This window comes from Carcharhinus amblyrhynchos, chromosome 2 (assembly GCF_965287045.1).
Source record: "Carcharhinus amblyrhynchos chromosome 2, sCarAmb.v2.hapA, whole genome shotgun sequence".
NCBI lineage: Eukaryota > Metazoa > Chordata > Chondrichthyes > Carcharhiniformes > Carcharhinidae > Carcharhinus > Carcharhinus amblyrhynchos.
This window is the reverse complement of record NC_137325.1, coordinates 106673278-106686797: the sequence shown is the minus strand read 5'-3', so window position 1 is coordinate 106686797 and position 13520 is coordinate 106673278. Positions and strand designations below refer to the sequence as shown.

Below are 13520 nucleotides of genomic sequence, written 5' to 3'. Positions count from 1 at the left end.
CACACCTACAGCAACGTGAATGACTCTTAACGACCCTCAGGGATGGGGAATAAATGCCAGCCCAGCCAACAATACCCACATGCCTTGCATCACCATTGCTCTGTTTTCTCTCTGGAGAACATGTCTCTACTGTGCTGCAGCAGATGTAGAGCTAGCTACAATTCACAGATCCACCTCAGAGCAAATTGATTGGATTCCACAGCCAAAAAGTTGTCAAGCAACATGATCATAACTGTTGTAAAGTTGGGAGTTGGAGCGAGTGACTCTGTAACAAGAGCATGTAGAATTGCAAAGTGATACAGGAGAAAAGAAAGCTCATTTACTTCTGAAGTACTTAATTAGTCTTCCTTTGAAGCAGAATGAATGAGAGGTTCGTTCAAGAGCGCTGAACACCCGACCATCTCAAACTCAAAAAGCCAGAGTATTCAATTCAGCTTTTTGATAGAAATTATGCTTTGGTAAGGGAAACAAGGGGGTATAAAAATCATACCCACTCTTGAAAATTAAATCGTATTCAACCTGAACCAAAGGTGTTCTCCGATGCAGACTTTTACAGAAAAAGAAGTACTTATTCACAGGAAAGCAACTTGTTAAAAATGGTGATGCTAGTTTGCATTAGCTTAGTGAGAAAGGGCTGGTCATTAAAACAATGCTCCTATATTTGGTTGGACGTTGATGCACAAGAGCACCATTCTCACTTTTTAGCACTGTACCCTGGTTGATACTCCCCCTTGGTTTTTCTCACTGTAGACTGAGAAGACAGTAGAAAGATCTTTTCTCCTCTAGCTATTTTAATATGTTGATAACAATCTAATTGGCAAACACTGGACTTATTCAAATACAACTCAGAGCCTGATTTCAATTGTACAACTGGATGGTTTTTGAGTGAGTTAGACTCAGCTTAAATATTGCAATGGTAGAATTAGTGCTCCAGATAAATCTGCTTAACTGAGCCGATGACATTTTCACATCCCACAGCAAGTACAACCTTTCTTCTAGTTTTAAAAATCTACTGTTAAATGAGGAAAACTGTTCCAACATCCAAAGCACAAAGAGTTTTATTAAAACTGCAAGCATAAATTGCTTTTAAAAACTGAAGGCACGATAATTTGATGGCTTTTTCAGTTGTATCATTCAAACCTGCCTCTGCATCACACTGAGACAGCAAGTCATGCAGACTTGAGCAGAAAATTGCCAAAGAACATAATAGATGTGGTGAACAGACAAAAAATACATGTGGATTTCAATGTGGGGTCATTCACCTTGGATCAGAGAAAGACAAATCAGAACATTATGATGAGAGACTAGGAACCGTGGAGTAGCAGAGTAATTTAGACGCACATCCATATTTGCAAGCACTAAAGTTAATGGACAATAAAAAAATTAATCAAAGGAAGCAATAGAATGATGGCCTTTATTTGAAGACGACTGCAGGAAGTGATACTTTAATTATAGAGAGACTTGGTCAGACTCCATCAGAAATATTGTGTCTGGTTTAGAGCACTGGCCTCAGGAAAGATACAGATCAGCCAAAATTCACTTGAATGATGGAACAGACTGAAAGGGCCGAAGGGCTTGTTCCTACACTTTCTAAGTATGGATAATAGATACTCAAATGCACGCAGAAAGCAATTTTCACTGCAAGTACAACCTTTCTTCTAGTTACCGGCATACACAACCAAGCCATTTAATGATAACCGAACATATCAAACGTGTTAATAGGACAGAAAACTCAGTCAAAGATGATGTGGCCAAGATGATGGATACAGCTTGCTGGTTTTAAATTACATTTACAGTTTGACAAGAGAGATTGCCTCAGGTACACAAATGACTCAACTGAAAAATTTCAGCTCAGATTTGCATAATGATGATTGTTCATGTTCAAATAAGTAGGCATGGAAATCAAGGACTAGAGTCAGATAAGGACCAAGTAAAAAAAATTGTAGGAGAGGAAAAAGAAACGTTAAAAGTGCTCACCTTAAGGTTTTGTACCGGAAAACAAAACGAATGCATTAGTTGCGCAAATGGATATAAAGGGTATGATATACCTGGCATTTCAGAGACGTGGCTTTAAGGTAACTGAGGATGGGAACTAAACATTGAGGAAGTGTTTAGGAAAGACAGACAGAAAAGGAAAAGATAGCAGAGTTGTATTATTGATCAAAGATGATATTGATATGATATTGTGGAAGAATATTAGCATTGATGATGTGGAATCTGTATGGGTGAGTTAAGAAACAACAAGGGGCAAAAAACATGGGTGGGGGTGTTATACAGACCGATCTGTACTGGTAATGTTGGGAAATGCATGAGACAGGAAATCAGAGATGCATGTGTTAAAGGAACATCTGGGCGATTTTAATCTGCATATAGATTGGGAGAGTCAAGAGTGGTAAGGGAATTGTGGGCAAACCATGGCTTACAAGGGAAATTAGAGATAGTATCAGATTCAAGCATACAAATTGGGAAGAAAAAGCAATAGATTTGATAGGTCCATTCAGAAATCTGATGGCAGCAGAGAAGAAGCTGTTCTTGATTCGATTGGTACGTGACCCCTGACTTTTCTACCTTTTTCCTGACGAAAGATGATAAACACAGAATGTCCGGGGTGTGTGAGACCCTTAATTACGCCAGTTGCTTTGCTGAGGCAGCAGGGAGTGAGTCAGAGTCAATGGATAGGAGGCTGGTTTGTGTGATGGATTGGGCTACATTCACGACCTTTTGTAGGCCCAAAGACTGGGCCTACAATCTTTTAGTATAAAATTCAGCAAAGAAGAACTAAACGATTGATTAAGGAGAGAAAAATAAAGTATAAAAGTAAGCTAGCAGAGAACGTTAAAAACTGACCGTAAAAGTTTCTGTAGGTATGTAAAGAGAAAAAGATTGACAAAAACAAATGTGGGCCCCTTACAAAGAGAAATAGGAGAATTCATAAAGGGGAACAAAGAAATGGTCAAGGAATTAAATTCGTACTTTCCTTCAGCCTTCACAAAGGAAGGCATGAATAATGTACCAGAAGTTCTAAGAGAAACAAGTTTTAGTAAGGAGCTGAAGTAAATCAGCATTAGTAGAGGAATGGTTTTGGGGAAATTGGTGGGATTGAAGGTGGACAAATCCCCAGGTTCTGATAATCTTCATTCCAGGGTATGTAAGGAAGTGGCCCTCAAAATAGTAGACCCATTGGTGGTTATTTTCCAAAATTCTTTGAAATCTTTGAAAACAGATTGGAGGGTAGTTAATGCAAGCCCGTTATTCAAAAAGGGAGGTAGAGAGCAAACAGGGAATGATAGACCAGTGAGCCCGACATCAGTACCAGGTAAGTTGCAAGAATCCATTATCAGGGATTTCATAACTCAGCATTTGGAAGGCAGTGGTACAATCAATCAGAAAAAGTCAGCATGGATTTACAAAAAGGAAATCATTTTTGATGAATCTATTGGAATTTTTTGAGAATGTAACTAGTAGAATTGACCAAAGAGAACCAGTGGATGTGGTTTATTTATACTTTTAGAAGGCTTTCGATAAGGTCTCACATAACAGATTACCATGTAAAGTTTAAGCATATGGGACTGCAAGTCCTGTCTTGAGATAAAGTAAAAAAAGTAAAGTTTATTTATTAGTCACAAGTAAGGCTTACATCAATGCTGTAATGAGGTTACTGTGAAATTCACCTAGTTGCCACATTCCGGCACCTGTTCGGGTATACTGAGGAAAAATTTAGAATGGCCAATGCACCTAACCAGCATGTCTTTCAGACTGAGTGGAAACCGGAACACCCTTAGAAAAGCCACGCAGACACAGGGAGAACACGCAGACTCCACACACACACACAATGACTCAAGCCAGGAATCAAACTTGGATCCCTCGTGCTGTGGGGCAACAGTGCTAACCACTGTATCACCGGATAGAAAGCTGGTTAGCAGATAGTAAGCAAATACTTGGCATAAATGGGACTTTTCTTGATTGGCAGTCAGTGACTAGTGGGGTTCTGCAGGGATCTACTATTTTGAAGGCCACTTCCTTACATACTCTGGAATGAAGATTATCAGAACCTGGGGATTTGTCCACATTCAATCCCAAATGTTTACATTATATACTAATGATTTGAAAAAGAGAACTGAATGTACAATGTCCAAATTTGCGGATGATACAAAGTTGTGTGGGAGGGTGAGCTGTGAGGAAGATGCAGAGATTCTTCAGCATGCTTTGGACAAGCTGAGTGTGTAGGCATATGCACGGCAAATGCAGTATAATGTGGATAAATGAGAGGTTTGGTAGCAATAATAGGAAGACGTATTACTTGAATGGGTGTAAATTGAGAGAGGTAGATACTTAGCGAGACCTTGGTGTCCTCATGCATCAGTCATTGAAAGTAAGCGCATAGGTACAGCCAGTATATTGGCCTTCAAAGTGAGAGCATTGAGTATAGAAATAGGGATGTTTTGCTGCAATTGTATAGGGCAATAGTGAGGCCACACCTGGAGTAGTGAGTGCAGTTTTGGTGTCCTTTTCTAAGGCAGAATGTTCTTGCTACAGGTGGAATACAGCAAAAATTTACCAGGCTGATTCCTAGGATGGCAGGTCTGTCATATGAGGAGAGACTAAATTGGTTAGCATTATATTCACTCAAGTTTAGAAGAGTGAGAGGGGATCTCATAGAAATTTATAAAATTCTAACAGGATTAGGCAGGGTAGATTCACAACACCAGGTTAAAGTCCAACAAGTTTATTTGGTAGCATGAGTTTTCAGACCACTGCTCCTCCACTCACCTGATGAAGGAACAGTGCTCCAAAAGCTTGTGCTACCAGATAAACTTGTTGGACATTAACCTGGTGTTGAGAGACTACATACTGTGCCTACCCCAATCCAACGCTGCCAACTCTACATCAGGGTAGATTCAGAAAGAATGTTCCCAATGGTGGGGGAATCCAGAACTAGGGGTCACAGTTTGAGGATAAGTCCCTTTAAAACTGAGTTGAGAAATGTCTTCATCCAGAGCCACCCATCCATTGACTCTATCTACACCTTTTGCTGCCTTGGCAAAGCAGCCAGCATAATTAAGGACCCCATGCATCCTGGACACTCTCCCTTTCACCTTCTTCCTTCAGAAAAAAGATACAAATATCTGAGGTCATGTACAAACCGACTCAAGAACAGCTTCTTCCCTGCTGCTTTCAGACTTTTGAATGGACTTACTTTGCATTTAATTCTCTTCACCCAGCTATGATTGTAACACTACATTTTGCACTCTCTCGTTTCCTTCTCTATGAACAGTATGTTTTGCCTTTATAGCGCAGGAGAAACAATACTTTTCATTGTATGTAAATATATGTAACAATAATAAAATCAAATCAAATGAATGTGTAGAATTCAGTACCACAAAATGTAGCTAAGACCAAAATGTGGCCTAATTTCAAGAATAAATTAGATATAGTTCTTGGGGCTAAAGGGATCAAGCTATTGAATTTCGCGATCAGCCATGATCAAAATGAATGGCAGAGCAAACTCAAAGGGCCAAATGGCTTACTCCTGCTTCTAGTTTCTACTTTTCTAAATCCTTCTTTGGCCTTCATTCCTCCCCATCTCTAAATTCTTCAAGGCACATAACTCTCCAAGAGCTCAGTGCTCCTTTAACTCCAATCTCTTGCGCATCCTTAGCTCCTTCACAATGTAATGTTGGCTAGGCCTTCAATCATCTTGGAACCAAGCTCTGGAATTATCTTCCTAAAACCCCTTGGTCTGTCCACCTTTCTATAAAAACTCTGACAAAAATGGTTGGTCACTTGTCCGAATGTCAGCTTCTCTGGTTCAGTATTAATTTTGTGTCCTATTGTGATCCTGTGAAATGATTTGGGATATAGTAATACATTAAAAGGCACCATATAAATGTATGCTGCTATTGTAGCTCTGGAAGCCAAGTTTTAAGTTTATTTATTAGCATCACAAGCAGGCTTACATTAATACTGCAATGAAATTACTATGAAAATCCCCTAGTTGCCACACTCCAGCACCTGTTCGGGCACACTGAGGGAGAATTTAGCATGGCCAATGCACCTAACCAGCACTGTAATGGTGGACTGTGGGAGAAAACCAGGGTACCTGGAGGAAACTCAAGCAGACATGGGGAAAACACGCAGACTTCGCACAATCACCCAAGCAGCAATCAAACCCGGGTCCCTGTCACTGTGTGGCAACAGTGACAACTGCTGTGCTGCTCTAAGTACTGATGAAGGAACAGAAAGAGTTCCCAGGGTACAGCTGACGAATGACAGACTGACTGTCTCTGCCTGAAGATCCTTTAGGAGTTTCTAGAAGGACCCTAATGCCAAACAGATGTAGCTGCAATTTCCCCCTACTTTGAGAGCGAGTTGTCACAACCTCAGGAGATTCCATAAAGATCTGGATAGGAGAAAAATTGAACCTCAATAACATCCTTCAAGGCACATAATTGAGGAACCCAGTCTAACCATATCCACCCAGGACTCGTGCATCATGGCACATAGGATAAGCTGGCAATCAATCTTTGATACAAAGTTTTGACAGAACCATCAGTTCAATTACTTGCATGGGTTGACCTCTATGACTTAATGCTACATCACTTGACTTCAGTGAAGCAATATGAAAAACAGGTAAAGCAATTCTGATCTGGTTTTGCATCATGCCTAAACAAATCATGTGGAGAAGATTAAGTAACATTTACCATCATCATATGATGAAATTTAAGCATATTACTTTACTTCCCATTTCCCCTCTCTTAATTTCTGTCACAAGCAACAGCAGGTTTTAAAGAAGTGAAAGTAGATTTAGAGCAGCAGTTTTGTTCATTTTTTTCAAAATAAATGACGACATTTCATTTAGCTTCTTGAAAATGTATTTTGTTTCAAGTCAGGAAAAAATTTAAGGCAGCTGGAACTTATTTTTTCTCACTCTATCCTAAAGTTGCTGACTCAGTGTGGCTCCTTAGATACTGCCAGCCTTCTGCTAGCTTATCCCAATGTCACCCCTATCTGCGAGCAAGAAAGTATGTTATTCAGACAAGGTTAAGATCACATGCAGTATCGACATGTTGAACTTGGTTGAAGTCATTAAGCTTCATTTGAAGCAATTTTTAAAAGTGGCATCTCAGCCTTTTGGCTAAGATGCAAATGAGATCAAGCCTTGGAGGAGGTGCAATGCCTACTCCAATCAGCTTGGATCATGTAGACCAAGCCCAAGACAGGAGATGAGACCGGTCTTGTCAGCTTGGATCAGGAATGTCTCACTTGAGACTCTGAATTGGACTTGATTTGATTGAAATTTTAAAAAAGTATGTTACTCAGACAATTGCTTCTTGGACTTTTAGCTAAGATCAAGAGTAGTTTTGCTATCCTGCACTTGGTTCAAGTCATGAGGTTATACTGAGGCATCATTGGAAGCAATTTTTTTTTTACAGTGGCATCTAGGCCTTTTGGCTAAGATGCAAATGAGATTAAGCCTTGCAGGAGGAGCTATGCCTACTCCAATCAGCTTGGATCATGTAGATCAAGCCCAAGACAGGAAGTGGTGATCCTGTCTTGTGAGCTTGGATCTGGATTATTTCACTCGTTGAGGCTTTAAATTGAACTTTGATTGCATTGAATTGGATATAAATTTTAAAAATGTATGTTACTCAGACAATCAAACATGAGGCAAGTCTTCTTCTCACCTATTATCGACGTGTATAATGTTCATGAGCTGTCGCTGAATTGTAAGACAAAACATGATGTTTTAAGTTTATTTATTAATATCACAAGTAGGCTTACATTTTAACTGCAATGAGGTTACTGTGAAAATCCCCTAGTTGCCAACTCTAGCGCCTCTTTGGGTGCACTGAGGAAGAATTTAGCATGGCCAATGCACCTAGCCAGCACGTCTTTCAGACTGAGGGGGGAAACCGGAGTACCCAGAGGAAATCCATGTAGACACAGGGAGAACATGCAGACTCTGCACATTCACCCAAGCAGTGAATCAAACCCGGGTCCCTGGCGCTCTGAGATAGTAGTACTAACCACTCCACCACCATGCTACCCTATACTTGAGGCAAGTTGTAGGACTTCAGCAATCTTTCCAGATCTCAGACTAATCATCAACTTGGAGCCCCTCCTGATCTGTAAATTCATTGTGTCACCTGGCCATGCTCCCATTGTTCAGTTATAATGATGCTAGCAACTTTTCCTGCTGATTTATAATTTGGACAATCCCAACAAAAGATGAACAACTTGTATAGCACCTTTAATGCAATTAACTATCTCCAGGCACCTCACAGGTGCATCATGCAGCAAAATCAGACACTAAGCCACATAAGGTCATATTTTTAAAAAGATATTACACATCACAATAGGTAAAACATTGTACATATCCTACATGATATTGGATGAGGACATTCCTTTATAGTTGATCACTTACATTTGTATAGCTTCTGTAAAATAGAAAAACATTCCAGTATACTTCAGTGTGAAACCATATTTTGACTCTGTCAAATTTTGCTTGATAATGCTCCCATGTTAAGTACCTTGGGACATCTCACCACATTACAACAACTTGCATTTATGTCATGTCTTTAATCAGTGATGTAAATTAATGCCGAACCAGAAGTAGGAGATCAGAAGTGATAACTAAAATCCTATTTAAAGGCAGATTTTAGCAAAGGTCTTAAATCCCACCATGGCAGATGGTGAAATTCAAATTCATTGACAATCTGGAATTAAAAATCTAATGACGACCATGAAACTATCATTGATTTGTCAAAAAAAAACCATCTGGCTCACTAAAGTCCTTCAGGGAAGGAAATCTGTCATCTTTTCCAGGTCTGGCCTACATGGGACTCCAGATCCGCAGTAATGTGGTTGATGCTTAACTGCCCTCTGAAATGGCTTAGCAAGCTACTCAGTTCAAGGGCAATTAGAGATGGCCATTAAATGCTGGCCCAACTATTGATGCCCAATCGCATGAATGAATAAAAAGAATTTTAACTCTAAAGCATGCTTGACACCACCACTAATGGCGATCTGAGGGACATGGGACTCAAAGTTTGAAGAACGCAGAGTTCCCAGAAGCCTGTAGGACTGGAGGACATTATTAGAGGGGAGGCGATAGCCTAGTGGTATTATCTAGACTATTAACCCAGCAACTCAACTAATGTTCTGGGGACCATAGTTCCCACCGTTGCAGATGGCAGAATTTGAATTCAACAAATTTTTAAAAATCTGGAATTAGGAATCTACTGATGACCATGAAACCATTGTTGATTGTCAGAAAAACCCATCTGGTTCACTTATGTCCTTTGGGAAGGAAATCTGCTGTCCTTACCTGGTCTGGCCTACATGTGGCTCCAAAGCCACAACACTGTGGTTGAGTCTCAACTGCTTCTAGGGATGGGCAATAAATTCTGGCCAGCCAGTGAGACCCATGTCCTCATAAATGAATAAAAGGTTAGAGATTAGGAAGGTTAATAAATGATTTAAACATAATTAGATTTTTAAATGGATGTCATGGTGGACCAAGAGTTAATGACATAGGCCACCAAGCACCCAGGTGAGCACTAACACAGGACAGAGTTTTGGACGAACACAAATATAAATGAAATATTTTGTTGGGTTGAATATTTCATTTGGAAGTATAATTTTCAACACAAAAAACATTTCAGTCCATCTTTACACTGGTAAAGAAACTACCAACAAAAACAGGAAATGCTGGAAAATTTCAGCAGGTCTGACAGCATCTGTGCAAGGAGAACAGAGCCAACGTTTTTGGGTGACCCTTCATCCGAAAGTACTTAGTCTAGTAAACAAATCCTTTCCCACCAATTACTCGCCACTAAACATTGTCGAGTGAGGACAAATGGGAGAGAACACTGGTGCCACACAGCCTGTTTGAATACTTGTGGGATTTTTAAAAAATAAAACTAAAATGGACAAATATTTCCTCATGAAATGAATGAAAGCTAAGAAGAGAATTCCTACAAATGTGTGTGTACAGCTATGAAATGTCAGTTGCAGCTTACATGCACCTTTGCCTCCCCAGCCAACCCCCCTCAAAGGAGCTGTCCGATCTTGATCAGCAGAGGGACAAAGAGCAGAGGCCGGGGTGTTTCCCGGGGATTGAGGAGGACCATCCACCCTCAGTCCGTTACCTACACCTCCTAGCGGTCACTCTTATGTGCAAGGATGCCTCGAAGCGACTCACTGGCACTTTGGCTGGATATGAATACACAAGGGAGAGAGAGAGACTGCATCCCTACCAATGTCCATCTAGCACTATTCTATTCAGTCAATCACAATGCTTCCGAACCAGATTAAACAGTCACTGAATAAGTTTTTCAAATCTAGCATTATCAATTTGTTACACGCTACTCAACAACCCCAGTCCCCCTCCTCAAGCAAAGCTGAACACCTGGAAGTACCAGGATCTGCTGGCGACTGAAGCTTGGGTCAAGTTCTTTTGGCTGGAGGACAGAATTGTGGTGTTAGGCAGAGGGGCACATTACCCGGAGCACGGGGGGGGTAAAACAGACTGGTTTAGGAACAGAGCAGTGGGCCATTCAGCCCTTCCAGTCTGCTATTCCATTCCATAAGATAACAGCTGATCTGTTTAAGGTGTCAACTCCACTTTCCTGTCTATTCCCAACCTCAGAAGAAATATCTTGTCTCCCGTGTATATCAAAAATCCATCTTAACTCGGCCGTGAATATACACAACGACACAGCCTCTGAGGAAGTGAATTCCCAAATGATTCCCTCCCTACCTTACTGCCCAGTCCATTTAATGCAGTGATCCAGGGAATGGGGAGCTGGACTGCGGGACGGTTCCCCTGTCTCAAATTAATAATACAAGTTGGTCAAGAAAACATGCGTTAAACTCTAAAAAGTGGGAAACAGGAGCCAGAGTGGGACGAGTCATTTACATCCCGTGACTGATAAAAAAACACATTATCCCCGTTTAGAACAGAGTGAATCAATTGATACGATCCTCCTGGACAGAATGGAACTGGAGTAACTGCGTGAGCAACCGCACACACTCTCAGCACTTTTACCAGCTTTACATTCGACCAAAAGATGCAATTTGTAATGATGCTAATGAACAAAATCAATGCTTGGACGGGCGGGGAATTGAAAGGGAGACGTGTATGTTTCAGCGTCTGCTTACAGAGAATGATACAAGGCAAAGCCACTGGGAGCCCAGAGTAATTAAGGAGATACACACACAAAGAGCAGCAATGTCTCTGTCACCAACACGTACACGAAGCCTCCATTTACCTGCAGACGGTGATGAGGTTTTTCCTTTCCACTGCAGCATTCCTCGCGATGCTCTTCTTCCGTGAGAAATTTAATCCCAGGCTGAGAGAAGCCATTCTCTTTAAATATGTATTACAAAAAGTGAACTAGTGAAGGAGTTGCAGGGCTGGAGAGGTGGAGGCAGCTTTGGGAATGATGTTTGTGCTTTTGGGGGGGGGGGGGGGAGAATGTGGGTGTTTTTGTTGGGGGGTATATATAGTGCAAGATGTTCCAGGTGCCGGTTAGGAGCTGGGTCGCCACTGCTCACCCGTCCAACTCCGGGCCGGCTTCAGCCACAACGCAGCGGAGAGAGAGACCCGGACACAATAAAACATGAGGACCACTGACTGTTCGTTCCAAAAAAAAACTGGAAACACACTGGGGTGGGAAATGATTTGAGCTTGTCAACAAAATTGCCAGCTGGGCTGCAGTTGAGAAGAGGCACTTGTACGAAATCAAGAGCAAAGCATTATACAATAGCTTTGTGATGTGCTGCAATATTTCCACCGGAGCTGCAGACGTTAGCCTGGCACATTCTAGCGATCCCCGGCTGTGTGTATGTGTATGTTTTTGCAAACGTGTGTTAATCCTGCTTTCCTCCCACACGTTGCGAGACCGGTATTGCCTTTAGTTACAGAGCAAACAGCGAAGCCCCGGGCACTCCTTGTCCATTGCTCCGACTCTCTGCTCCTTTCTCCCACTGATAACATGGAAATAAGCTGCTCTCCATTTAGTTTCCTTCTGTCACACCACGGGACCGGAAGTTTACAGCTTGAATTGCCTTTAAAGGGACACCGACAGCATGACCTCATCCCACTCTTACACACCCATCTGCGGTGTCTCCACATCTGGATAAGATAGAAACCCCCTGCCCCCCAAAAGCGGGAAAAGATACATTTAAAACAAGCTTTTGTGATATCGTGTTGAAATGTAGCGAATGCTGGAAATCACATGCAGAAAATGATGGCAATGCTCAGTGCTTGACCTGAGAATTTCCCATTCGAAATCACGCTGCCCACTTCTTTGGCTTGTGCGTTTTGCTTAAAGTTTATTTATTAGTCACAAGTAAGGCTCACATTTTGCAATGAAGTTACTGTGAAATTCCCCTAGTCGCCAACAATGGACTCCAAACTTCAACAAAATAAAAAAAAAGTAACGAATCAGATTGAATTTGAATTCAGTAAAAATTTGGAATTAAAAGTTGAAATAAATGATAACCATGAAACCATTGTCGATTGTTGGAAAAACCCATCTGTTTTACCCCCCGTGCTCCGGGTAATGTGCCCCTCTGCCTAAGGCCACAATTCTGTCCTCCAGTCAAAAGAACTTGACCCAAGCTTCAGTCGCCAGCAGATCCCTAATGTCCTTTAGGGAAGGCAATCTGCCATCCTTAATTGCTTTGGCCTACATGGGACTCCAGATCCAGAGCAATGTGATTGACATCAGTGATGGGCACTAAATGCTGGGCCAACCAGTGGTGCCCACATCCCATGAACGAATAATAAAAAAAATTCCTGTTATCAAAACAAATACTCAGCGGATCTGGCAGCATCTGTGGAGAAGACAAAGAAGGCACAGATGCTGCTAGATCCTGAATATTTCCAGCTTTTCCTGTTTTTCTTGCAAACACTCAGATTCACCAGTATTTTGCTTTGATTGTTCCCACTGTCCTCTACTCACTCCAGACCCTCCTGAATTTGTGGGTTGTGAAAGGAAACGTTGAGGCGAGGGAAACACAAAAATGAAAATGCTAAATTTGAGATGATGGATTCGGTCAGCAACAATGCATCACAGTGAGGATACGATGCAGAGTTTTGGAATGAGCTGAAGCTAATGATAAGTAGAACTTGGACTTGAAGTTGAGGTTCATTGTACGGTTCCTCTGTCTTGTTCTTGATATTTAATTGGGAGCAGGATAGTTAGTCGGAGAATCAGTGTGCTTTTTGGTATCTATTCATTGTAACTGCACATTATGCAAAGACTAATCCAAGTGAGAAGCAAAGAAAATCAAATCCTAACAATAGCTGGTGACTCAGATCGCTTACAATACAGCCTTGCTGGAAGAGTTATTATCAGATAACACTGATATGACATGAATCTCGTCCACAACTCATTTTTCAACCATAGAAGCACAGAATCCCTACAAATTCAGAAGAAGGCCATTTGGCCCATTGAGTTTGGACTAACTCTTTCCCAGGCCCCCCACACTCCACCCTATCCCTATAACAT

The 13520-nt window shown here is 41.3% G+C and overlaps 1 protein-coding gene across 1 annotated transcript in view; it reads right to left on the bottom strand.

Moving 5' to 3' along the window:
• The window catches only part of rundc3b (RUN domain containing 3b), a 76757-nt gene extending 64731 nt beyond the window's left edge, over positions 1 to 12026 (bottom strand). Inside the window, exon 1 of the mRNA XM_080210629.1 lies at positions 11274 to 12026. Coding sequence (XP_080066755.1) covers positions 11274 to 11368 — 95 coding nt within the window. The 5' untranslated portion in view covers positions 11369 to 12026. The remainder of the gene's footprint in view (positions 1 to 11273) is intronic.
• Between the last annotated feature and the right edge of the window lie 1494 nt (positions 12027 to 13520).